The sequence below is a fragment of the Amblyraja radiata genome, unplaced genomic scaffold, assembly GCF_010909765.2.
Source record: "Amblyraja radiata isolate CabotCenter1 unplaced genomic scaffold, sAmbRad1.1.pri scaffold_1091_ctg1, whole genome shotgun sequence".
Taxonomy (NCBI): domain Eukaryota; kingdom Metazoa; phylum Chordata; class Chondrichthyes; order Rajiformes; family Rajidae; genus Amblyraja; species Amblyraja radiata.
Genome location: NW_022630273.1, coordinates 1 through 27,099, shown reverse-complemented (window position 1 = coordinate 27,099; position 27,099 = coordinate 1). Strand labels below are relative to the sequence as shown.

The following is a 27,099-nucleotide window of genomic DNA, read 5'->3' as shown; positions in this document are numbered from 1 at the left end:
CCGAAACCCTTCTTCAGACTTTCTAGCAGGAGTATAAGATTGTTAAGGCCTTGGACACACTAGAGGCAGGAAACATGTTGCCGCTGTAGGGGGAGGCCAGAACTAGAATAAGGAGTAAGCCATTTAAAACGGAGACGAGGAAACACTTTTTCTCACAGAGAGTGGTGAGTCTGTGGAATTCTCTGCCTCAGAGGGTGGTGGAGGCCGTGTTGCGGGCCGGATAAAATCTCGTGGCGGGCCGGATGTGGCCCTGGACTAGAGTATGGGTGATTGTTGGTCAGCGCGGACTCGGTGTTTCTCTAAACTTTATAAACAAAGCAACGAGCAGCTATTCCTTTAATCGTACGCCTAAGATTTTCTCTTGCCGTTCACTGCCTTGTGTTCCTTTGCAGTGCGAGATGGCTTTCCCCAGGGTGAAGCCAGCACCAGATGAAACCACTTTGAGTGAGGCCTTGCTCAAGCGAAACCAAGATCTGTCCCCTACTCCTGCGGAACAGGTGAGGATGATTATGTTCTTCGGAAGCTTTTGCCACATCCCCGATGAGAAGAGGGTGCAGAAATAGTACACTGAGCCCACGTGCAAGAGAAAGCCTGGCGCCATTTTCACAAGTCCAGTCCGCGCTCTAGTTCTTATAAGCGGTGCCCCTTCCAGGCGAGCCCCAGTCTGCTGCGGGGCATCTGGCCATCGCCTTCCTTGGACACTCATTGAAACATATAAGATTGTTAAGGGCTTGGACACACTAGAGGCAGGAAACATGTTGCCGCTGTAGGGGGAGGCCAGAACCAGAATAAGGAGTAAGCCATTTAGAACGGAGACGAAGAAACACTTTTTCTCACAGAGAGTGGTGAGTCTGTGGAATTCTCTGCCTCAGAGGGTGGTGGAGGCCGGTTCTCTGGATGCTTTCAAGAGAGAGCTAGATAGGGCTCTTAAAAATAGCGGAGTCAGGGGATATGGGGATAAGGCAGGAACGGGGTACTGATTGGGGATGATCAGCCATGATCACATTGAATGGCGGTGCTGGCTCGAAGGGCCGAATGGCCTACTCCTGCACCTATTGTCTATTGTCACGACCTCCCGCTCCACGCCCAAGCACCTCCCCTTTCAGTTTAGTTTATTTTCCCCGATGATCTCTGAGAAAAACACACGCAGGTCACGGGGAGAATATAGAAATTCCGTAGTCACGATCGAACCAGGGTCTCTAGTACTGTAAAGGGGCTGTCCCACTGTGGCGACCTAATCCGCGAGTTCAGAAGAGTTTGCCCTTGACTCATACTCGCAGCATTATCGACACGAGGTCCTAGGAGGTCTTTGTAACTCTCCTTCACGCTCCAGAGTAGTCCCCGCGCACTCGAGGCCTCAGTTTTTTAAATTATTTTTTTACTCGTAGGTTTAGTCGTAGTAGGTCAGCATGTTAGTCGTAGGTAATCGAAGGTAGTCGTAGATAGTCTTCAACATAGTCGAAGGGGGTCGTCTTCACTCTCCACTATTCGGTGTCCAATTTTCCCAAAGCTAGTCTTCAACATAGTTGAAGGAGGTCTTCAACGTGACACTTTTTTTCAAACTCTTCTAAACTCGTCAATTAGGTCGCCGCAGTGGGACCGCCCCTTTAGGCAGCATCTCTCCTTGTCCCGCTCCCTCAGCTGACATCGGTCTGAAGAAGGGTCTCGACCCGAAACGCCGCCAATTCCTTCTCTCCATAGACGCTGCCTCACCCGCTGAGTTATTCCAGCATTTTGTGTCTACCTTCGACTTCCCAGCATCTGCAGTTCTTCCTTACACATCCTGCTGTTGAAAATCTCTGGTGTTTCTCTTCCAGTGACAATGTTGTTGTTTTCTAGGCTTCGATACTATCCCTCGTCACGAAGATCAACAATGTCATCGATAATCTGATTGTGGCCCCAGGCAACTTCGAAGTGGTAGGTTCACCAATCTCCTGATGTTCGGCCAATAAATTCATGCTCTTTTATTTGTTGCAAGTGGATTTTGAAGTTTGTTGTTTTTTCCATTCTCCCAAAGCAAATCGAAGAGGTGCGTCAAGTTGGCTCGTATAAGAAGGGAACCATGATGATGGGTCATAATGTCGCCGACCTTGTCGTTATCCTGAAGATCTTACCAACCTGTGAGTGTTAAACTAATCGAAAAACCGTCATTGAATGAATGAATGAATAAGTTTATTGACCAAGTATATTCACATACAAGGAATTTGCCTTGGTGCTCCGCCCGCAAATGACAACATGACATATAGTGACAGTTAGGAATGAAACATAAAACATTTAACATTAATCTTCTTCTTGCGTATGGTGTGCACAGCATAAAGTTGTAGGACAGCTTGTTCTATTTGATTGTGCACGCCAGGTTGATTGCATTCATCGAATAAAGGGCGGAACACGTGAAGGTTGCAATCTTCCACCCCAAACATTAATAATAAAACATTATCGATTAAACATGTGAATTAAATAAAATACCAGAGCGCAAGGAGGCTGCAGATTTTTGTTTATTGTCCATATGTTGAATAGATAATTATACCTAATTATATTAAGTATAATTATCAGTAGCGCAGCGGGAAGAGCTACTGCCTCACAGCGCCAGAGACCCGGGTTCTATCCTGACTTTGTGCGCTGTCTGTACGGAGTTTGTAAGTTCTCCGCGTGACTTCCGTGAGTTTTCTCCGAGATCTTTGATTTTCTCCCACACTCCAAAGACGTGCAGATTTGTAGGCTAATTGGCTTGGTATAAATGTAAATGATCCCTAGTGTGTGTTTAGGATAGTGTTGATATACGGGGATCGCTGGTCGATGCGGACTTTTCCGCGCTGTATCTCTAAACTAAACTAAATCACTCCTGATCATATTTTATTAGGAGTTTAGAAGGATGAGAGGGTACTTCTCATTGAAACATATCAGATTGTTAAGGGGTTGGACACGCTAGAGGCAGGGGGAGTCCCGATGTCGGGGGAGTCCAGAACCAGGGGCCACAGTTTAAGAATAAGGAGTAAGCCATTAAGGGAGACGATGAAACACTTTTTCTCACAGAGGGTTGTAAGTCTGTGGAATTCTCTGCCTCACTGGAGACCAGTTCTCTGGATGCTTTCAAGAGAGGTAGATAGGGCTCTTAAAGATAGCGGAGTCAGGGGATATGGGGAGAAGGCAAGAACGGGGTACCAATTGGGGATGATCAGCCATGATCACATTGAATGGCGGTGCTGGCTCGAAGGGCTGAATGGCCTCCTCCTGCACCTATTGTCTCTTAGCCAAGTATGTTTTGCAACATGCGAGGAATTTGATTTGCCGTACTGCCGTCAAAAGCAACAAAACACACACAATACATTTTAACGTGAACATCCACCACAGTGACTCCTCCACATTCCTCACTGTGATGGAAGGCAGGAAAAAAAGTTCACTCTCTTCCCTTCTTTGTTCTCCCGCGGTCGGGGGCCTCGAGCCCTCTGTTGAGGCAGCATAAGTGTTCGGCACGGACTAGAAAGGCCGAGATGGCCTGTTTCCGTGCTGTAATTGTTATATGGTTAACTCTACCGCTGTGCCAGCGGGCCGCCCAGTTTAGTTCTCTGCCCCTGTGATTCAGGCAGAGTCTTTGAAAAAACAGCACGGCCACAAAATATTTAACAACAAATGTTTCATAAGGTGGTTATCTATTTCAGCATGCCGTGCTGTTATCCGAGTCAGGGATGAGGATAAAGCGTTTTGCTCTGTATGGGGTTCTCAGTCTCTTATAATAATCCTGCTGTGGTAACAATTAGCTTCAAGATAACCCCGGAGTTTCAGCTCCCTTGATCTTGCGTACTGGAGTTAATTGCTCTGTGTAACGTTTGCTGCTTGAATACATTGTTCGAGCTCTCAGCTTCTGTTATTAATCCCCTTTGACGTAATTTGCATTTCCTGTATCCATCTCCGACATGTAATGTTGGGGAAATTGCGAGACGGACAATCTGCTTAATCTCCCTGCAGCTCATTCACTCGATGTTTAGGTTTCATTCCTTCTGCTGTTTATCATTCTCCTTTCGTGGAGTTATATCTTTCGACCAAAGCTAGATCTTTACAGGGATCAGTACTGGAGAAGCCCAGCAAATTTGTCGGGGTTTTAGACACAAAGTACTGGAACTAACCCAGCTTGAAGCAGTGCAGCGTAGGTTCACGAGATTGATCCCTGGGATGGCGGGACTGTCATATGAGGAAAGTTTGAAAAGACTAGGTACACAAAAAAGCTGGAGAAACTCAGCGGGTGCAGCAGCATCTATGGAGCGAAGGAAATAGGCAATATTTCGGGCCAAAACCCTTCTTCGGACTGATTGAAAAGACTAGGGTTTAGAAGGATGAGGGGGTTCTTATAGAAACATATAAAATTATAAAAGAACTGGACAAGCTAGATGCAGGAAAATTTTTCCCAATGTTGGGCGAGTCCAGAACCAGGGGCCACAGTCTTAGAATAAAGGGGAGGTCATTTAAGACTGGATCCCCCTGTGACTTTTCACCCAGAGGGTTGTGAATTTGTGGAATTCCCTGCCACAGAGGGCAGTGGAGGCCAAATCACTGGATGGATTTAAGAGAGAGTTAGATAGAGCTCTAGGGGCTAGTGGAATCAAGGGACATGGGGAGAAGGCAGGCATGGGTTATTGATTGGGGACGATCAGCCATGATCACAATGAATGGCGGTGCTGGCTCGGACCGAAAGGCCTCCTCCTGCACCTATTGTCTATGTTTCTAGGCCCTTAAGCCTTTGCTTCCTCTCGAGATCTCAAAGTTATTGCTCACTTTGCAACTAATTTCTGCTTCACCCCCTTCCCCTCCCCACAAGTCACTTACACACAAACATCCTCTTCACCCTCACAGCTAACTGATCATTGTTTTTCTTTGCCCTGAAGTGGAAGCCGTGGCTGCTCTGGGGAACAAAGTGGTGGAGACTCTCCGGACCCAAGAACCTGCTGAGAGTAAGTGCCGGCTAACTTCTTATAGCTACCCCCTTTCCTTGTTTATCTTGTTTCCGTGTCTGGATTTGCTGATTACACGCTGGCGTTTGGGCGGCACAATGACGCAGCTGGAGGAGCTGCTGCCTCTCAGCGCCAGAGACCCACCGGTCAAGAGCGGAACTCGCTATCAAAACATGGAGGGGACAGGGAACACAATTTTGTGGCAGCCATGCGCACAACTCACACACACATGCGCGAGGCTTCGGAGCAAAGATTATAGAGCAGAGGCTCAATCCAGCGCTAAATGCAGCACAACTCTAATAATAATAATACATTTTATTTGTGGGCGCCTTTCAAAAGTCTCAAGGACACCTTACAGAGATTAACAAGAATAATAAAACATATAACCGGAATAAAATAAATAATAAAGACATCACCAATACACAAATTAAAAACAGAATTCGATCCAAAGACAAATAATCAAAAACACAATGTGAAGAGAGAGCAGCGGCAGCCAAACCGTGCCAGCGTCCACTCTCCCTTCCGACAGCCATCTTGGACACAGACTAACATGTTTACTTACACACAAAAAAAAATCGTCCCCCCACAATGGTTACCACTGTTGGGGAAGGCACAATGTCCAGTCCCCATCCCCAGTTCACCCAAAGTCAGGCCTATTGAGGCCTCCGCTATTACCTCGACGGAGGCCCGATGTTCCTGGCCGTTCTGGCTGGGCCAACTCTGCCTGTCTCAAGACCTACACCAAACCCAAACCAATTAGGAGCAGACGAGGGATTTCGTTCTTGGTTTCTTGGTCCTCCAAAATATTCCAAATGGAATTTAAACTGGAGGTGGCACCTCATAGTGGTACCCCATCTCCCCACTCCCCCACACCTCTCTCCTCCCCTCCCACACCCCTCTCTCCTCCCCCACTCCATCTCCCTCTCCTCACCCCTCTCCCTCTCCTCCTCCTCACCCCTCTCTTCCCCCTCCTCCTCCCACCCCCATTCCTCTCTCTCCCACCCCAATTTGTGATCCCAGCTACAAAGACAGATGTGTTGGTACAGCAATTCGTTCTTCCCCCGCACAATTAAAGCATGGAATAATCTCCACCCAACTATAGTTACCCAACCAGATGCAACTACATTTAAAGTAGCTTTTTCTTCCCAATAACCCTTTCTGGCTTAAGCCCTCCCTCCACCACCTCCAGTTTAAATTCCATTTGGAATATTTTGGAGGACCAAGAAACCAAGAGCCAAGTCTCACCGGGTTAACCAACAGCCCTGTCTGGACTGACGGGACACCAGCGCTGCTTCTCCGCGCTGGACATATTTCCCGCAAGTCCATCCAGGGTTGTACGTTCACCTGGCGGGACAGGCAGAGTTGGGCTGGGTTTAGCGCTGTTTCTCTGCGCTGGCTGTGGGCCTGAGGGTACAGCTCGCGTCTGACTCCCGACCTCTCTGGCCACCCGTGTGTGGGGGGGGGGGGGGCACTCGGGGCAGCGCCAGAGACCCGGCCGGGATCGATCCTGCCTGCGGATGAGGAACAGGTCTGTGCCACGTCTCCCTCCTCCAATCATCGCGCCCTCGATCATCACTTTTAAAATCGGATCACAAAAACTTGGGGGGGGAGTGTCCCCCACCTCTCAAAACATGGTGGGTGGGGAGGGGGGGACACGTGTCCCCTCTGGCCCCCCCGGGTTTTCCGCCCCTGCCACCGGTCAAGTCAAGTCAGTTTTATTCTCTCTACTCTCAAAGTCTACTTACCCACCACACCACCTCCAGGTCCCTCAGATCGGCCAACTTGGGGTTACTGACCATCCCGCGGTCTAGGCATAAGCTCTGGGGCGACTGCAGCTCCTAGACTATGGAACAGCATCCCTCTTCCCATCAGATCTGCCCCCTCCATCGACTCAAAGTCGAGACTTCAAACTTATTTCTACTCTCAACCGTTTCTTGAGGTCCTCTGATGGAATGCTGTATGTATGTATTTACGTATGTATTGTTAGATCTATGTACCACTGTATGTAGTACGTTAGTGCCTGCACTGATGTAAAGCACTTTGGTCAACGAGAGTTGTTTTTAAATGTGCTATAGAAATCAAATTGACTTGACTTGACTCTGGTCCTAGCCTTTCCCACTGGTAGAAACATTGTCTCCACATCTCCTCTGTCTAGACCTTTCACAATTTGTTAATGGTGCTAGTGTGCGGGGATGGTTGGTTGGTGGGTGGGCTGAAGGGCCTGTTTCCGCGCTGTATCTGTGCTTGGTGTTACCGTATTTACGGACTAACGCGTCCATTTGCTTCCAGCGCTCACCATGATCACCAACGAGACCGGCTTCGAGATCAGTTCCCCGGATGCCACCGTTAAAATTCTGATCACCACTGTACCACCCAACCTGCGCAAGCTCGATCCGGAGCTCCACTGTGAGTATGCTTGGCTTTTCCGAATCTTTTCCACATCCTCAGCCAGAAGCCTCAGATTCCTCTTCTTCTTTCGTGCGGCGTGCACAGCCTAAAGCTGTAGGACAACTTGTTCAAAGGTTCAAAGGTTGATTTATTGTCACATACACCTAGATGTAGTGAAATTCCTTTTGCCAATGCAGCACATAAAAAAGAATACAAACACAACAATAATAAATAGCTTTAACATAAAAACATCCCCCCACAATGGTTCCCATTATGGGGGAAGGCACAAAGTCCAGTCCCATCCCCAATGTCCACCCATAGTCGGGCCTATTGAGGCCTCCACAGTTGCCTCTACGGAGGCCCGATGTTCCAGGCCGTCCTCGCCGGGTGATGATGTTCCGGCGTCGAGAGAGTCCTCTCAGCGGCATGGGAACCCTGGAACGGCCGCCTCCCTACTCGAGACCGTGGCTTCCGGAGCCGACAAGGCCGCGCCGAATGGAGCTCAACTGGCGATCTCGTCGCGAGATCCCAGGCTCCCGATGGAAAGTTCAGCGCCGCAGCTCCGCGATGTTTTTAACGCCGGTCCCAGCTCACCGGAGTTCCAGCGCGGCGACCCAGGCAAGGCACCGCTTGCCCCGCAATGGCGCTCCAGCGCTGCACCGCCGTCCTCATTTGATTGTGCACGCCAGGCTGATTGCATTCGTCGAAACAGGGCGGACCACGTGAAGGTTGCAATCTCCCACTCCCTTTGGCTTCTGAGATGCTGGAACACAGAAGAGTCGGCAGAGCTGCCAAGTAGTACGGATTTTCCGTATTTTGTACGGAATTGCGATCAGAATAGGGATGTACGGATTTGCTTTGTAGAATACGGATTGTTTTTTAAATCGGCCCGACTTCCTGTTCCATCTTGCTGCTTAAAAAATGCAAGGATATAAAAAGTCATACTGCAACTCTTAAAAAAATTATAGCAGATTAAATTTATTAGTATTTTAAATTTCAAGATCTGGATGATTATTTTTGTAAGTTTCGATCTGACTGTCCCGCTCCAGGTTTAAACAGCGCTGTCGGTTCTAATTATAGCGTTACCAGCTGGAGGGCTATTGCCTTTACACATAGCGCTATGGGCTCTACACATAGCGCTATGGGTCACGGACTGTTCGGGGAGGGAGAAGGAGAGAATAAGAGGGGGGGAAAGGAGGGAAAGAGAGGAAGGAGGGAGAGAGACCAACACGCTAGGTAGTTCGAGGAAAACTCGTCTCAGTCCACATAAGTCAATGTCGGTTTGCTCCTCTTGGGAAGGGCTACGTGTGCCGATTTCATCCGAACTATTCTTTGGTCCTGAACTGATTCAGTCTCCCTCCCTCTCCTTCCTTTTTTTTCTCCCTCCCTCTCTTATTCTCTCACTCCCTCTCTACCCTACCCTGCACCCATCAGGATATATGTGCTGGAATTTAAAAGGATGAGAGGGTATCTGACAAAAACGTATAAGATTTATTAGGGGATTGGACATGCTAGAGGGAGGATTCCAAAATGGCTTCCACATCATCATCTGGTGCTAAAAGCAGGAAGCAGCCGTTCAAACAGCAGTATACAAAGAGATGACAATGCATGCACTGTCAAGTAATGTGTATAGAAGACATGTCAATTGGTAGCAAAGTTATGCATTCTTGTACTCTTACATGGGTATGACCACATAAAAAACAAACATTTTTTTCTTCAAAATGGCACAGTGTAAAAATACTGATTTCCTCAGCAAAATACTGATTTCAGGTACTAGAATACTGAAATGCGCTGACAAAACTTGGCAGCTCTGCCGCGGCAGTACAGCACGGAAAACAGGCCCTTCAGCCCCCAATGCCCGTGCTGAACATGGTGTCTGGTGTTGTTCTACCAAATTCCCTAACTACCAACCAAAGATGGACGTAAAAAGCTGGAGTAACTCAGCGGGACGGGCAGCATCTCCGGAGAGAAGGAATGTTGAATATTTCGGGTCCAGACCTCTGATCTTCTGGTCGAAACCCGAAACGCCATCCATTGCTTCTCTCCGGAGATGCTGCCTGTCCTGCTGAGTTACTCCAGCTTTTTGTGTCACCCTTTGGTTTTAAACCAGCATCCTTGTTCAAGAAGGAACTGTGCAGATGCTGGAAAATCGAAGGTAGACGAAAATGCTGGAGAAACTCAGCGGGTGCAGCAGCATCTATGGAGCGAAGGAATAGGTGACGTTTTGGGTCGAGACCTTTCTTCAGACTGATGTGGGGGTGGTGGGGGAGCGAAGGAACAGGCAACATTTCGGGTTGAGAACTTTTTTCAGACTGTGGTGGGGGGGGGGGAGCGAATGAATAGGCAACGTTTCGGGTCGTGACCCTTCAGACTGAGCGAAGGAAATTGGCAGCGTTTCGGGTCGAACCCCTTCTTCAGTAATAGGCAGTTCCTTCCTCCACATTAATATCTGAAGAAGGATCTCGACCCGGAAACATCGCCTATTTCCTTCGCTCACATAGATGCTGCCTCGCCCGCTGAGTTTCTCCAGCATTTTTGTCTACCATTAATATTGGAGAGTCCATTTTCTGTGGCTTGAACGAGCGGCTGATTTTCTCTGTTGCATGCCCTGCTGATGCCTCCCCTCTGTCTCTCTCTTCCAGTGGATATCAAGGTCCTGCAGAGTGCTTTGGCAGCTATCCGACATGCTCGTTGGTTCGAGGAAAACTCGTCTCAGTCCACGTAAGTCAATGTCGGCTTGCTCCTCTTGGGAAGGGCTTCATGTGCCGACTTCATCCGAACCATTCTTTGGTCCTGAGCTGGTTCTGTCTCCCTCCCTCTCTCCTTCCTTTTTTTTCTCACTCCCTCTCATATTTCCTCCCTCCCTCTCACCCCCCTGCACCCATCAGGATATATGCGCTGGAATTTAGACTGATGAGAGGGGATCTGACAGAAACATATAAGATGTATTAGGTAATTGGACACGCTAGAGGCAGGCAGCATGTTCCCGATGTTGGGGGAGTCCAGAATCGGGGCCACACACAGTTTTGTTCCCGATGTTGGGGGAGTCCAGAATCAGGGGCCACACACAGTTTAAGAATAAGGTGTGGGCCATTTAGAACGGAGATGAGGAAAAACCATTTCACCCAGAGAGTTGTGAGTCTGTGGAATTCTCTGCCTCCGAAGGCAGTGGAGGCCAATTCTCTGGATGCTTTCAAGAGAGTTAGATAGGGCTCTTAAAGATAGCGGAGTCGTGGGATATGGTGAGAAGGCAGGAATGGGGTACTGATTGGGGAGGATCACAGTGAATGTGCTGGCTCGAAGGGCCAAATGGCCTACTCTTGCACCTATAGTGTATGAAACACTACGACTTCCAAATAAACTCTGAATCACCAAGATTCAGGGCATTGTTCTTGTCTTTGCACTGTTGTTTTTTGTTGATTTATTTGTCAGCTTTTTTAAATATATGTGTCTCTGTGTATGTGTCAGTGTGCGTGTGTGTATATATATATGTGTGTGTGTTTGTGTGTGGATGTGGAGAGGATGTTTCCACTAGTGGGAGAGTCTAGGACCACACGTCACAGCCTCAGAATTAAAGGGGGGTCTTTTAGAAAGGAGGTGAGGAGGAACTTCTTTAGCCAGAGGGTGGTGAATCTGTGGAACACATTGCCACAGACGGCGGTGGAGGCCACAAGTCAGTGGATATTTTTAAGGCAGAGATAGATAGATTCTTGATTAGAACGGGTGTCAGGGGTTATGGGGAGAAGGCAGGAGAATGGGATTAGGAGGGAGAGAGATCAGCCATGATTGAATGGCAGAGTAGACTCAATGGGCCGAATGGCCTAATTCTACTCCTATAACTTGTGTGCTGACTTCATCCAGTATTTTGTACGAACTATGAAATACTGCAACCTCCAAATAAACTCTGAACTACAAAGACTTGGGGGCATTTTGTGTGTGAGTGTGTATGTGTCTGTGTGTGTGTGGCCCTGTCTGTCTCTGTGTGTGTGTGTTTTGTGTGTCTGTGTGTGGCCCTGTCTGTGTGCGTGCGTGTGTGTCTGTGTGCGTGCGTGTGTGTCTCTGTGCGTGTGTGTGTGGCCCTGTCTGTGTGTGTGTGTGTGTGTTTTGTGTATCTGTGTGTGCGTGCGTGTGTGTGTTTTGTGTGTCTGTGCGTATGTGTGCGTGCGTGTGTGCGTGCGTGTGTGTGTGTGTGTGTGTGTGTGCGTGCGTGTGTCTGTGTGTGTGGCCCTGTCTGCGTGTGTGGCCCTTTGTGCGTGTGTGTGTGTGTCTGGGAGAAGAGGAGGGAAGAGACTGGAGACCTAAGACTTTTGCCTCCATCACAGTGAGGAGATGTTGGGTGGACTCACTGTGGTGGATGTTAATATGTGTTTATTGTTGTTTTTTATTGTATTGTATTGTATTGTATGTATGACTGCTTCAATTTCGTTCAGACTTCGGTCTGAATGACAATAAAAGGTAATCTAATCTAATCTAATCTAAAGTCAGTGCGCGTGTCTGTATGTGTCTCTGTGCGTTCGTGCACTTCATTAATTCTGGTGTTTACGGAGTGCCGTGTTGACATGTCTGTTGTGCTGCCGCGTCAGACGTTCATTGCTCTGTTTAGTAATGCGGCAGTCGAGTTACTGTCCAGAAAGAGGCAGCACCTTCACCGCTGAGCCACCGTGCTTTATTTCACAGAGGCTGTGAGTTTATTCACGGTTGGGATAACATCTTTCATACTTACTCTCAGAGTTAAGGTGCTGATTCGGCTGATGAAGGATTTGAGGTGTCGCTTCCCTGGATTCGAGCCTTTAACCCCGTGGATCGTTGATCTGCTGGTATGTACCGTTGTCTTGCTGGAGGGCCCTGATACATCTATGTGACTGCACGCTAAAACCGATCGAGTCCGAGGCTGAGGTTGAGCCGTGCAGAGTGAGGAGATCGCAGTTTAGATCTGGCTTCATGCTGTGCTGAGCTTATACACCAGTTTGCCACCAGTAAATAACAACAGCCAGTCTTAATATTTAAGATGTTTATGAAGGAACATGGGGAAGTCCAGGACAAGGGGGTCACAGTGTAAGGATAGAGGGGAAATCCTTTAGGACCGAGATGGGAAAAACATTTTTCACACAGAGTGGTGAATCTCTGGAACTCTCTGCCACAGAAGGTAGTTGAGGCCAGTTCATTGGCTATATTTAAGAGGGAGTTAGATGTGGCCCTTGTGGCTAAAGGGATCAGGGGGTATGGAGAGAAGGCAGGTGATTTGGATGATCAGCCTTGATCATATTGAATGGCGGTGCAGGCTCGAAGGGCCGAATGGCCTACTCCTGCACCTATTGTCTATGTTTCTATGATAGGAGCAGAATCGAATGATCGCATTGAATGGCGGTGCAGGCTCGAAGGGCCAAATGGCCTACTCCTGCACCTATTTTCTTTGTTTCCATGAACTGCAGATGCTGGAAAATTGAAGGTAGACAAAAAATGCTGGAGAAACTCAGCAGGTGAGGCAGCATCTGTGGAGCGAAGGAAATAGGCAGCGCTTCGGGTCGAGACCCTTCTTCAGACTGAGACAGATGCTGCCTCACCCGCTGAGTTTCTCCTGCATTTTTGCCTACCAGCAAGTCTCAGTATGTTAGGATTGACACAAAGTGACAAAGGACATTTATTGTCCCACCTGGTCTAGTGGTTTATAAAATAGCTTTGCTTCAAGATTTGTTACACATGTTACTGACCTACTCCAAGTCAAGTCAACTCAACTCAACTCAAAAATCTTTTGCAGGGTCACTCTGCTGTAATGAACAACCCATCCCGGCAGCCTTTGGCACTAAACGTTGGCTTCAGGTACATACAGGGGTATTTTGAGCGGTGGGGGGAGGGTGGCGGGTGATGGATTGTTGTGATGGTGCTGTGTGTATCTTCAGCTCTCTCTGATGTAAATAGACACAAAACGCTGGAGTAACTCAGCGGGACAGGCAGCATCTCTGGGAAGAAGGAACGGGTGACGATTCGGGTTGTACAGGGTCTTGGTGAGACCACACCTGGAGTATTGCGTACAGTTTTGGTCTCCTAATCTGAGGAAAGACATTCTTGCCATAGAGGGAGTACAGAGAAGGTTCACCAGACTGATTCCTGGGATGTCAGGGCTTTCATATGAAGAAAGACTGGATAGACTCGGCTTGTACTCGCTAGAATTTAGAAGATTGAGGGGGGATCGTATAGAAACTTACAAAATTCTTAAGGGGTTGGACAGGCAGGATGCAGGAAGATTGTTCCCGATGTTGGGGAAGTCCGGAACAAGGGGTCACAGTTTAAGGATAAGGGGGAAATCCTTTAGGACCGAGATGAGGAAAATAAAATTCACACAGAGAGTGGTGAATCTGTGGCATTCTCTGCCACAGAAGGTAGTTGAGGCCAGTTCATTGGCTATATTTAAGAGGGAGTTAGATGTGGCCCTTGTGGCTAAAGGGATCAGGGGGCATGGAGAGAAGGCAGGTACAGGATACTGAGTTGGATGATCAGCCATGATCATACTGAATGGTGGTGCAGGTTCGAAGGGCCGAATGGCCTACTCCTGCACCTATTTTCTATGTTTCTATGAGACCCTTCTTCAGATGTGGAGAGGATGTTTCCACTAGTGGGAGCGTCTAGAACTAGAGGTCACAGCCTCAGAATTAAAGGACGTTCCTTTAGGAAGATGAGGAGGAATTTATTTTGCCAATAGGTTGATGTGTGGAGCAAGTAGCCTTAATTATTTGACACTTGGATTAACTCAGCGGGACAGGCAGCATCTCTGGAGAGAAGGAATGGGTGACGTTTCAGTCTGAAGAAGGGTCACTCATTCCTCCTCTCCAGAGATGCTGCCTGTCCCGCTGAATTACTCCAGCATTTTGTGCCTACGGTTTAAACCAGCGTCTGCAGTTCCTTCCTACACATGACTCCTGGATTATTCGTCTCCCACAGGCGGTGCTTGCAGCTCCTTGCAGCAGGCTTGTTCCTGCCCGGATCAGTCGGAATTACAGACCCCTGCGAAAGTGGAAACTTCCGTGTGCACACCGTGATGACGCTCGAGCAACAGGTAGGAGAGCGTTCCTTCGAAGGTAGAGCGGCAGTATCTATGGAGCGAAGGAAATAGGCAACGCTTCGGGCCGAAACCCTTCTTCAGACTGATGTAGGGTGGGGGAGGGCGGGAAGAAGAAAGGAGAAAGGAAGAGGAGGAGCCAGAGGGCTGAGGGAGAGCTGAGAAGGGGAGGAGACAGCAAGGGCTACCTGAAATTGGAGAAGGCAATGTTCATGTCGCTGGGGTGCAGACTGCCCAAGCGGAATATGAGGTGCTGCTCCTCCAATTTCCGGTGTTGCTCACTTTGGCCATGGAGGAGGCCCAGGACAGAAAGGTCGGATTGGGAATGTGAGGGGGAGTTGAAGTGCTGAGCCACCGGGAGATCAGGTAGGTTATTGCGGACCGAGCGGAGGTGTTCGACGAAACGATCGCCAAGCCTGCGCTTGCTCTCACCAATGTAGCATCTAGAGCAGCGGATGCAATAGATGAGGTTGGAGGAAGTGCAGGTGAACCTCTGTCACACCTGGAACGACTGCTTGGGTCCTTGAATGGAGTTGTTCCTTTGATATGAGCGGAGTAGCACAGCGGTAGAGTTACTGCCTCCGTTTGAGAGTAACTAGCAGAGAATCAGTCCTGTTCTTGTATGCGGGACCCAGAATTAAAAACACCCTCCTCTCAACATACTTTACAATACAATACAATACAATACAATTTTATTGTCATTTGAGCCTCAGTGAGGCTCAAACGAAATTCTGTTTCCACAGCCATACAAATAAAGACAATTCCTAGACATACACACAATTTAATTCACACAAACATCCATCACAGTGGACCCACTGTGATGGAAGGCAAAGTCTTTTCTCTCCCCTGTTCTCCATGTCTCTCCCGATGTCGAAGCCCCAGGCGGGCGATGATAAGTCCCACGGCCATTTTAGGCCGCGCCGGGCGATTTACGGCCCCGCTCCCGGTTTAGAAGTCTCGAAGTTGGAGCCCCCGGCGGGCGCTGGAATGTCCCACGGCCATGAAGCCGCGCCGGGCGATGTATGACCCCGCTCCAGGTCGTTCCAACCCCGCCACACGGGCTGGAGAAGTCGCGTTGCGGGAGCTCCGGGAAGCGGTCTCTCTCTCCCCCCGGACCCGCGAGCTCCCGATGTCCCAGTCCACCGGACCTGCGGCTGCGTTGCTGGAGCCTCCGAGCCCCAGGAATCGAGTCGCAGCAGGGAGTCACCACCGCTCCCCACGTAAGATGGTGAGTAGTCCGCAGTCTCCCGAGCCCCCGGGTCGTTCAGGTTGGTGGCCGCTCCACGGTGCTAGGCCCCAACGACAACGGAGACCCAACAGGGAAAAGGTCGGGTCTCCCAGACAGGGAAGAGATTTAAACAGTTTCCCCCTGCCCCCCCGCCCACACATATACACATTTAAAACGAGTATTAAAAAACACCAAACACTACATTTAACTAGACAAAAAATTAAAAAAAAGACAGACATGCAACCTGAGTGATTAGTTTGTGGCCTCAAGTGCAGCCCTGGGGAACATTAATCTCGCCGAGATAGTGGCTGCCTCACTGCGCCAGTACCGGTGGGGACAGGCTCTTGTAATAGAAAGTTTGGGGCTTTGTTATAACACCAGTCCTTGACTGTGCGCCCTTTTCGAAGGATGAGAGGGTATATCTTATTGAAACATATAAGATTGTTAAGGGTTTGGACACGCTGGAGGCAGGAAACATGTTCCTGATGTTGGGGGAGTCCAGAACCAGGGGCCACACACACAGTTTAAGAATAAGGAGTGAGCCATTTAGAACGGAGATGAGGAAACACTTTTTCTCACAGGGAAGGTACACAAAAAAGCTGGAGAAACTCAGCGGGTGCAGCAGCATCTATGGAGCGAAGGAAAAAGGCAACGTTTCGGGCCGAAACCCTTCTTCGGAGTTTCTCACCGGGAGTTGTGAGTCTGTGGAATTCTCTGCCTCAGAGGGCGGTGGAGGTCGGTTCTCTGGATGCTTTCAAGAGAGAGCGAGATAGGGCTCTTAAAGATAACGGAGTCAGGGGATATGGGGAGAAGGCAGGAACGGGATACTGATTGGGGATGATCAGCCATGATCACATTGAATGGCGGTGCTGGCTCGAAGGGCTGAATGGCCTCTACTCCTGGACCTGTTGTCTATTGTCTGGTAACACCCAAGTGTTTTTTTTTTTTGTCTAGGACATGGTGTGTTTCACAGCTCAGACCCTGGTCCGCATTCTCTCCCACGGCGGCTATCGGAAAATCTTAGGACTCGAAGGAGACGCCAGCAGTAAGTCATGCATGGTCCTGCCTCTCAATTCCCACTCCCCCCTTCTCCACTGCCTCTCTCCTCTATCTCCCCTCCCCCCCTCTTGTCCGAAAAAGCATCTTGCCCAGAAACATCACATTCTGGTTTGGGAACTGCTCTGCAGAGAGTAGTGCGTTCGGCTGAACTCACCATGGGCACATGCACACAGACACACGTACAGGCGCACACACAGACACACAGAGACACAGACACACACACACACACATGCATGTGCGCACACACACACACACACACACAGACACACACACACACACATGCATGTGCGCGCACACACACACACACACACAACTATTTTATTGAAAGGTATATTCTGGAGGCATTGCCTATCCAGGCAGCTGAAGAAATTCAGAGTCTCTCTGATGATCCTTCAGTGCTTCTACTCTGGGGCTGTAGAAAGTATCCCGACTGGAAACATCTCAATCTGGTTTGGGAACAGCTCTGCCCAGGACTGGAAGCCTCTGCAGAGAGTAGTGCGTTCGGCCGAACGCACCATGGGAACTACACTCGCCCCCCCCCTGCAGGACCTATACACCAGGAGGTGCAGATCCAGAGCCAGCAACATTATGGGGGGACCCCTTCCACCCCAGCAACAGACTGTTCCAGCTGCTACGGTCAGGCAAACGCCTCCGCTGTCACGCTGTGAGAACAGAGAGGACGAGACGGAGTTTATTCCCACAGGCCGTCAGGACTGTAAACTCTTATCTCACCAGGGACTAATTTACTGTTTTTAAGAAGGAACTGTGCAGATGCTGGAAAATCGAAGGTACACAAAAATGCTGGAGAAACTCAGCAGGTGCAGCAGCATCTATGGAGCGAAGGAAATAGGTAACGTTTCGGGACGAAACGTTGCCTATTTCCTTCGTTCCATAGATGCTGCTGCACCCGCTGAGTTTCTCCAGCATTTTTGTGTACCTAATTTACTGTTGTGTGGTGTCTTCTTAAAATTGTCGTTTTTTAGCACAATCCGCAAACATTGCCACTTTTCTTCTCGTATGTGTATAATAATAATAATAATAATGGATGGGATTTATATAGCGCCTTTCTAATACTCAAGGCGCTTTACATCGCATTATTCATTCACTCCTCAGTCACACTCGGTGGTGGTAAGCTACTTCTGTAGCCACAGCTGCCCTGGGGGCAGACTGACGGAAGCGTGGCTGCCAATCTGCGCCTACGACCCCTCCGACCACCACCAATCACTCACACACATTCACACACAGGCAAAGGCGGGTGAAGTGTCTTGCCCAAGGACACAACGACAGTATGCACTCCAAGCGGGATTCGAACCGGCTACCTTCCGGTTGCCAGCCGAACACTTGGCCCATTGTGCCATCTGTCGTCCCGATGTGACAAATACACTTGACTTGACTCCTCCGCTGCCCCCCCCCCCCTCCACTCCCTCCCCTCTCCTTCGCTCCCCCCCCCTCTCCTTCGCTCCCCCCCTCCCCCTTGTCAGAGCATCGCACAGCATAAAAACAGTCCCTTCGGCCCAACAATTAGACCATACTACGCAAGCACAATAAATCCATGTGTAATTAAAATAGGTCGTGCAAAGCCAAAAAGTACCAGGGAGTGCAGCATATAGTATTACAGGGCGGTGAGTACATGGAACAAAAGTAGTTGAGGCAGGTGTGTAGGTGCCCCATCTAAACCAGACCCTTTTGCCTGCGTTTGGCCCATATACCTCCTGATGGCCATACAGGCCCTTCGGCCCGACTTGCCCTTGCCGACCAACATGCCCCATCCACACTAGTCCCACCTACCCGTGTTTGGCCCCTATCACCGCAAGCCTGTCCTGTCCAAGTGTCATTTAAACATCATTGTCCTACCTGCCCAAGCGACCATTGGACAAGGGGTCACAGCTTAAGGATAAGGGGGAAATCCTTTAAAACCGAGATGAGAAGAACTTTTTTCACACAGAGAGTGGTGAATCTCTGGAACTCCCTGCCACAGAGGGTAGTCGAGGCCAGTTCATTGGCTATATTTAAGAGGGAGTTAGATGTGGCCCTTGTGGCTAAGGGGATCAGAGGGTATGGAGAGAAGGCAGGTACGGGATACTGAGTTGGATGATCAGCCATGATCATATTGAATGGCGGTGCAGGCTCGAAGGGCCGAATGGCCTACTCCTGCACCTAATTTCTATTTCTATGACCTCCTCTGGCCGCTCGTTGCATAAAACCACCGCCGCCCATGTGGAAGAAGTTGCCCCTCGGGTTCCTGTTAAATCTTTCCCCTCTCGCCTCTGCCCTTGCTGGTTCCTGATCCCCCATCCCTATCTGTGTAGGGGAGAACTGCAGGTGCTGCTTTAAATTGAAGATAGACACAAAGTGCTGGAGTAACTCAGCGGGTCGGGAGAGAAGGAACGGGTGACTGAAGAAGGACCTTGACCCGAAACGTCGCCCGTTCCTTCTCTCCAGAGACGCTGCCTGTCCCGGCGAGTTACTCCAGCACTTTGTGCATTTCCTTTGGTCAACCGGCATCTGCAGTTCCTTGTTTTTCTCCGGATATAACTTGGGGGGGGCGAGGATGGGGAGAGGAGTTCGAAGGGCCTGTTGCCCGCGCCAGCTGTGTGACTCTGTGGCTCTCTCCCCAGGCCTGGCTGTCGAGATGTCCACCTGGGATGGGGTGATCGTGACGCCGTCGGAGAAGGCCTACGAGAAGCCTCCTGAGAAGAAGGAAGGAGAGGACGAACCGACAGAGGGAGCGGAGGAGGAAGAAGAGAACATGGAGACCACAGAATGAAGGGACGTTGGACATCATTCAGCAGTAGGTTCACTGGTCAGCTTCATACTCTCAGCTTCATACAGTTTTTAGTTTAGTCCCGTCCACCGAGCTACAGCTTAAAGCTGGACACAAAACGCTGGAGTAAAGTGCCGGTTGGGGGAGTCCAGAACCAAGGGCCACACTTCTCCCCATATCCCCTGACTCCGCTATCTTTAGGAAGGACATTCTTGCTATTGAGGGAGCGCAGCGTAGGTTCACCAGGTTAATTCCCGGGATGGCGGGATTGTCATATGCTGAGGGAATGGAGTGGCTGGGCTTGTACACTCTGGAGTTTAAAAGGATGAGAGGGGATCTTATTGAAACATATAAGATTATTAAGATTTTGGACACGCTAGATGCTCCCGATGTTGGGGAAGTCCAGGACAAGGGGTCACAGCTTAAGGATAAGGGGGAAATCCTTTAAAACCGAGATGAGAAGAACTTTTTTCACATAGAGAGTGGTGAATCTCTGGAACTCCCTGCCACAGAGGGTAGTCGAGGCCAGTTCATTGGCTATATTTAAGAGGGAGTTAGATGTGGCCCTTGTGGCTAAGGGGATCAGAGGGTATGGAGAGAAGGCAGGTACGGGATACTGAGTTGGATGATCAGCCATGATCATATTGAATGGCGGTGCAGGCTCGAAGGGCCGAATGGCCTACTCCTGCACCTAATTTCTATGTTTCTATGAAACATGTTCCCGATGTTGGGGGAGTCCAGAACCAGGGGGCCACACACACACGCAGTTTAAGAATAAGGGGTCGGCCATTTAGAACGGAGACGAGGAAACACATTTTCTCACAGAGAGTTGTGAGTCTGTGGAATTCTCTGCCGGTGGAGGCCGGTTCTCTGGATGCTTTCAAGAGAGAGCTAGATAGGGCTCGTAAAGATAGCGGAGTCAGGGGATATGGGGAGAAGGCAGGAACGGGGTACTGATTGGGGATGATCAGCCATGATCACATTGAACTGTGTGTGTGTGTGGCCCCTGGTTCTGTGGACTCCCCCAACATCGGGAACATGTCTCCTGCCTCTAGCGTGTCCAAACTCTCAACAATCTTATATGTTTCAATAAGATTCCCTCTCATCCTTTTACACTCCAGAGTGTACAAGCCCAGCCGCATCTGGCATGGCACCTCGTGGCATCATTATCAGCTACTTTAATCTCTGTAAGCTTGCTATTCTGTAAGTTGACCACGTGTGCAGTATAGAGTGGTGTACAATATGCTCTGAACATCAGAGACATCTAAAAAATATTTTTCCTCTTCCCCCGCCCATGTTTTTGGCTTTCCTTTCTCTTTCAGATCAGTCCCCAGGAGCTGAGAAACAGTCGGACAATAAACGCACACACACACGCCATTCCTGTTGCCGGATCAGCTTCCACCGCAACCGTTTGTTACTTTTTATCCCTACTACTCATCGTGTTATTTTTGTAGTTCGTTCAATTTGCAATAAAGCCTTTCTTTCATTTCATTTTTCTCGTCTGTCAGTAACATGGCTGAAGGACTCTATAATGGAGCAGCAGTCTTCTTGTAGATACGGCACAAAATGCTGGGGTAACTAACTCAGCGGGACAGGCAGCGTCTCTGGAGAGAAGGAATCCCATCCCAGGTGGGCATGTCGACAGCCAGACCTGGGGAGGGAGGGGGGGGGGGGGGGGGGGGGGGGGAAGCACAGTCACAGAGCTGGAGCTGGCAACAGGCCCTTCTCACCCCCCTCCCCATGCGGGCACCGACAAGGCTGGCCGAGTTATACTGGGAGAAAACCAGGAACTGCAGATGCCGGTTGACCAAAGGAAAGACACAAAGTGCTGGAGTAACTCGGCGGTTCAGGCAGCGTCTCTGGAGAGAAGTAACGGGTGACGTTTCGGGTCATAGAAACAGAAAACAGGTGCGGGAGGAGGCCATTCGGCCCTTCGAGCCAGCACCGCCATTCATTGTGATCACGGCTGATCGTCCCCAATCAATAACCCGTGCCTGCCTTCTCCCCATTTTCCTTGATACACTCTGGAGTTTAGAAGGATAGGATGGGGATCCCATTGAAACATATAAGATTGTTAAGGGCTTGGACATGTTAGAGGCAGGAAACATGTTCCCGATGTTGTGGGAGTCCAGAACCAGGGGCCACACACAGTTTAAGAATAAGGAGTAAGCCATTTAGAACTGAGATGAGGAAACACTTTTTCTCACAGAGAGTGGTGAGTCTGTGGAATTCTCTGCCTCAGAGGGCAGTGGAGGCCTGTTCTCTGGATGCTTTCAAGAGAGAGCTAGATAGGGCTCTTAAAGATAGGGGAGTCAGGGGGATATGGGGAGAAGGCAGGAACGGGGTACTGATTGAGGATGATCAGCCATGATCACGTTGAATGGCGGTGCTGGCTCGAAGGGCCGAATGGCCTACTCCTGCACCTATTGTCTATTGATTCCACTAGCCCCTCGAGCTCCGTCTAACTCTCTCTTAAATCCATCCAGTGATTCAGACTGAGAGTCAGGGGAGAGGGAAACACAGAGATATGGACGGGTAAGGTGTGAAAAAAAGACATCAAAAGAGGTTGATCAAGGCAAATGTAGAATAGATGAAAATTAGCCAGGAGAAGATGGGAACAAAGTAAACAGATAAAATATAATTGGGAGCAGTCAGACTGGCGGGAAAACTGGGAAGGGGGAGGGATGGAGAGAGAGAGCAAGTTAGAGAAGTCAATGTTCATACCACGGGCGGAAGCTCCCAGCTGAAATAAAAAATAAAAGGACTGGACAAACTAGATGCAAATTAGGTTCGCAAGATTGATCCCTGGGATGGCGGGACTGTCATTTGAGGAAAGATTGAAAGGACTGGGCTTGTATTCACTGGAGTTTAGAAGGATGAGGGGATGAGGTGGACCTTTGAGAAACGTATAAAATTATAAAAGGACTGGACAAGCTAGATGCAGGAAAAAATGTTCCCAATGTTGGGCGAGTCCAGAACCAGGGGCCACACACAGTCTTAGAATAAAGGGGAGGCCATTTAAGACTGAGGTGAGAAAAAGCTTTATCACCCAGAGAGTTGTGAATTTGTGGAATTCCCTGCCACAGAGGGCAGTGGAGGCCAAGTCACTGGATGGATTTAAGAGAGAGTTAGATAGAGCTCTAGGGGCTGGTGGAGTCGAGGGATATGGGGAGAAGGCAGGCACGGGTTATTGATAGGGGATGATCACAATGAATGGCGGTGCTGGCTGGATGGGCTGAATGGCCTACTCCTGCACCTATTTTCTATGTTTCTATGAGGTGCCGTTCCTCCAGTGTGCACCGGGCCTCACTCTGACATATTAAAACCCGCTCGCGTTCATTATAATTTTCACAATTCGGAGTTGCTACCTCCAAACGGCAGCCAGCATCGTCAAGAGACACACACCACACCCTGCCCACGCTCTCGTCTCACCCCTGCTATCGGGAAGAAGGTACAGGAGCCTGAAAACTGTAACGTCCAGGTTCAGGAACAGCTACTTCCCCACAGCCATCAGGCTATTAAACACTACAACCTCAAATAAGCTCTGAACTACAATAGAGTCTTATTGTTATTATTGCACTTTGATAAGATTGTTTGTGTGTGTGTGTGTATATATGTACGATCTGTATATCAGAAGGTAGACAAAGATGCTGGAGAAACTCAGCGGGTGAGGCAGCATCTATTGAGCGAAGGAAATAGGTGACGCTTCGGGTCAAGACCCTTCTTCAGACTGATGTATGGGGGGGGGGGGGGGGCGGGAAGAAGAAAGAAAGGAAGAGGAGGAGCCAGAGGGCTGAGGGAGAGCTGAGAAGGGGAGGAGACAGCAAGGGCTACCGGAAATTGTAGGATTCAATGTTTATGCCGCTGGGGTGCAGACTGCCCAAGCGGAATATGAGGTGCTGCTCCTCCAATTTCCGGTGGTGCTCACTCTGGCCATGGAGGAGGCCCAGGACAGAGAGGTCGGATTGGGAATGGGAGGGGTAGTTGAAGTGCTGGGCCACCGGGAGATCAGGTTGGTTATTGCGAACCGAGCGGAGGTGTTGGGCGAAACGATCGCCAAGCTTACGCTCAGCAGCCATGTCATGTAGCTCGTCAGTTTTTCAACTTTTTTTTATTTTTTTCGTATGTTTTAAAGCCTGTATTTAATGTTTCTTTGTGTGGGGGGTGTGGGGGAAACGGCTTCGGTCAACCTCCTCCATGGAGGGGCGACTTTTTCCAGGTCGCCTCCCCCGTGGCCTAACATCAAGGATCGGCGAGGCCTTTCCCGGAGACGTGCCCGGGGCTTCAGCGGTGGGCGCAGCGTGGACTCTGGTCGCTGAGTGGGTGAGCCCTCGCTGGAGGGGAGCGCTCTGTTTCGCTGGCCCGGGGCAGCTGGCAGCCTGAAGCCACGATCTGCAGAGCTCCAGCTGGTGCGGCGTCTACAGCCCGGGATCTCACGTTGGGGACCCGGGGGAAGAAGAAGCCATCACTGCCGGCCCGCGGCCGACTTCTACCGCGGGGCCGGCATGGACTTACCATCACCCCTGGAGGGGAGCTTCGACCGCCGGCCCTGCAGTCTACGGTGCTTCTGGCTGCGGCGGGGACTTTAAATCTTGACCGCCGGCCTGCGGCCTACAACAACTTAAAGCCACGGTCTCCGGTGAGGAAGAGCCGATCCTGGACTGACTCTGGACTCTGGTCCTGACCATGGGGGGGAAATGGAGGAGGACTGGCCAAATTTTGTGCCTTCCACCACAGTGATGAATGCTGTGGTGGATGTTTGTGTTACAGTTTTATTGTGGTTGTGTGTTCTTTATTATTGTATCGCTGCAGACAACCCAAATTTCCACCAGCCTGGCTGTGTGGCAATAAATTATATCTAATCTAATCTAATCTAATGTAGAGCAGCTGACATCTAGAACAGCGGATGCAATAGATGAGGTTGGAGGAGATGCAGGTGAACCTCTGCCGCACCTGGAACGACTGCTTGGTCCTTGCATGGAGTCGAGGGGGGGGGGGAGGTAAAGCGACAGGTGTAGCATCTCCTGCGGTTGCAAGGGAAAGTGCCCGGGGAGGGGCTGGTTGTGGGAGGGAAGGGAAGAATTGACCAAGGAGTTACGGAGGGGATTCATATATATCATAGTTATTAGCCAAGTTTTGCAACATACGAGAAAAAGCAACAAAACACTAAATCCATTTTAACATCAACATCCACCACAGTGACTCCTCCACATTCCTCACTGTGATGGAAGGCGGAAAATAAAGGTTCAATCTCTTTCTTTCTTTGTCTCCCGCGTGTGGCAGATTGTGCTTCCTCAGCTGCCGCAGGAAGTACATCCTATATTGTGCTTTTTTTGACCAAAGATACTAGACGAGTGTCCGAATGGTGGCCGATTAGGAAAGGGGGAGATGCAACGAGGCCTGGGTGTCATGGTACACCAGTCATTGAAAGTAGGCATGCAGGTGCAGCAGGCAGTGAAGAAAGCCAATGGTATGTTAGCATTCATAGCAAAAGGATTTGAGTCTAGGAGCAGGGAGGTTCTACTGCAGTTGTACAGGGTCTTGGTGAGACCACACCTGCAGTATTGCGTACAGTTTTGGTCTCCTAATCTGAGGAAAGACATTCTTGCCATAGAGGGAGTACAGAGAAGATTCACCAGACTGATTCCTGGGATGTCAGGACTTTCATATGAAGAAAGACTGGATAGACTCGGCTTGTACTCGCTAGAATTTAGAAGATTGAGGTGGGATCTTATAGAAACGTACAAAATTCTTAAGGGGTTGGACAGGCTAGATGCAGGAAGATTGTTCCCGGTGTTGGGGAAGTCCAGAGCAAGGGGCCACACACAGTTTAAGGATAAGGGGGAAATCTTTTAGGACCGAGATGAGGAAAACATTTTTCACACAGAGAGTGGTGAATCTGTGGAATTCTCTGCCACAGAAGGTAGTTGAGGCCACACAGTTCATTGGCTATATTTAAGAGGGAGTTAGATGTGGCCCTTGTGGCTAAAGGGATCAGGGGGTATGGAGAGAAGGCAGGGATGGGATACTGAGTTGGATGATCAGCCATGATCATATTGAATGGCGGTGCAGGCTCGAAGGGCCGAATGGCCTCTACTCCTGCACCTATTGTCTATGTTTCTATCCTCTAGGATCTTTGTTTTTGACTGTGCCATATTTTATGATAGTTGGAGGCGGTAGGAACATCTCTATCCCACCAGGTGGCAGCATCTCCCAACTTAACATGTTGCCCCTATCATTCCATGACGCAGTGCACACGGCTGCTCTCCTCGTGTTACCCTATAATGCCCATGTCCCACTTAGGAAACCTGAACGAAAACCTCTGGAGACTTTGCGCCTGAGGTTCCCGGAGGTTGCAGGTGGTTGCCAGAGGTTGCAGGTAGTGGAAGCAGGTAGTGGAAGCCTGACAAAAACCTCCGGGAACCGCACGGAAACCTTGGGTGGGGCGCAAAGTCCGTTCAGGTTTCCTAAGTGGGACAAGGGCATAACTCTTTGGAGGGGGCTATTTAATTAGCACCCCTCCCTCTGCCCCTCTGCACGGGCCGGCACTTTGTTGCCTCACGGCGCCAGAGACCCGGGTTCGATCCCGACTACGGGCGCTGTCTGTACGGAGTTTGCACGTTCTCCCCGTGACCCGATGTTCCCCGGTTTCCTCCCACACCCCAAAGACGTGCGTGACTGCAGGTTAATTGGCTCCTGTAAATTGTGTCGGATCGAACTAGTGTACGGGTGCTTGAAAAGGCACGGACTCGGTGGGCCGAAGGGCCTGTTTCCCCACGCTGTTCAAGTTCAAGTTCAAGTGAGTTTATTGTCATGTGTCCCTGTATAGGACAATGAAATTCTTGCTTTGCTTAAGCACACAGAAAATAGTAGGCATTTACTACAAAACAGATAAACGTGTCCATATACCATGATATAAATATATACACACATGAATAAATAAACTGATAGTGCAAATAACAGAAAGTGGTTGGTAATAATCAGAGTTTTGTCCGAGCCAGGTTTAATAGCCTGATGGCTGAGGGGAAGTAGCTATTCCTGAACCTGGTTGTTGCAGTCTTCAGGCTCCTGTACCTTCTACCTGAAGGTAGCAGGGAGATGAGTGTGTGGCCAGGATGGTGTGGGTCTTTGATGATACTGCCAGCCTTTTTGAGGCAGCGACTGCGATAAATCCCCTCAATGGAAGGAAGGTCAGAGCCGATGATGGACTGGGCAGTGTTTACTACTTTTTGTAGTCTTTTCCTCTCCAGGGCGCTCAAATTGCCGAACCAAGCCACGATGCAACCGGTCAGCATGCTCTCGACTGTGCAACTGTAGAAGTTAGAGAGAGTCTTCCTTGACAATCCGACTCTCCGTAATCTTCTCAGGAAGTAGAGGCGCTGATGTGCTTTTTTGATGATTGCATTAGTGTTCTCGGACCAGGAAAGATCTTCAGAGATGTGCACGCCCAGGAATTTGAAGCTCTTGACCCTTTCAACCATCGACCCGTTGATATAACTGTATCTCTAAACTGAGCTAAGCTGCAGATGCTGGTCTACGAAATAAGGTACAGAGTGCTGGAGTAACTCAGCGGGTCAGGCAGCATCTGTGGAGAACATGGATAGGTGACGTTTCACAGAGTGCTGGAGTAACTCAGCGGGTCAGGCAGCATCTGTGG

At 49.7% G+C, this 27,099-nt stretch overlaps 1 protein-coding gene across 1 annotated transcript; it reads left to right on the top strand.

The window, feature by feature from the left end:
• Nucleotides 1-338: 338 nt before the first annotated feature.
• Nucleotides 339-20,933, top strand: ilf2 (interleukin enhancer binding factor 2). The gene is made up of 12 exons (XM_033016515.1): nucleotides 339-497; nucleotides 1,840-1,917; nucleotides 2,018-2,120; nucleotides 4,881-4,946; nucleotides 7,236-7,352; nucleotides 9,977-10,055; nucleotides 12,064-12,151; nucleotides 13,093-13,154; nucleotides 14,274-14,388; nucleotides 16,574-16,664; nucleotides 19,297-19,469; nucleotides 20,765-20,933. Exons 1-11 carry the CDS (start codon nucleotides 399-401, stop codon nucleotides 19,443-19,445), a joined length of 1,047 nt encoding a protein of 348 aa, XP_032872406.1. The 5' UTR covers nucleotides 339-398; the 3' UTR covers nucleotides 19,446-19,469; nucleotides 20,765-20,933.
• The last annotated feature ends 6,166 nt before the right edge of the window (nucleotides 20,934-27,099 follow it).

Coding starts and splice junctions, on each gene's coding strand:
- ilf2 (XM_033016515.1), top strand. CDS start 399: ATGGCTTTCCCCAGGGTGAAGCCAGCACCAGATGAAACCACTTTGAGT. Junction 2,121..4,880: donor CCTGAAGATCTTACCAACCT/GTGAGTGTTAAA, acceptor TTTGCCCTGAAG/TGGAAGCCGTGGCTGCTCTG. Junction 14,389..16,573: donor TGATGACGCTCGAGCAACAG/GTAGGAGAGCGT, acceptor TTTTTTGTCTAG/GACATGGTGTGTTTCACAGC.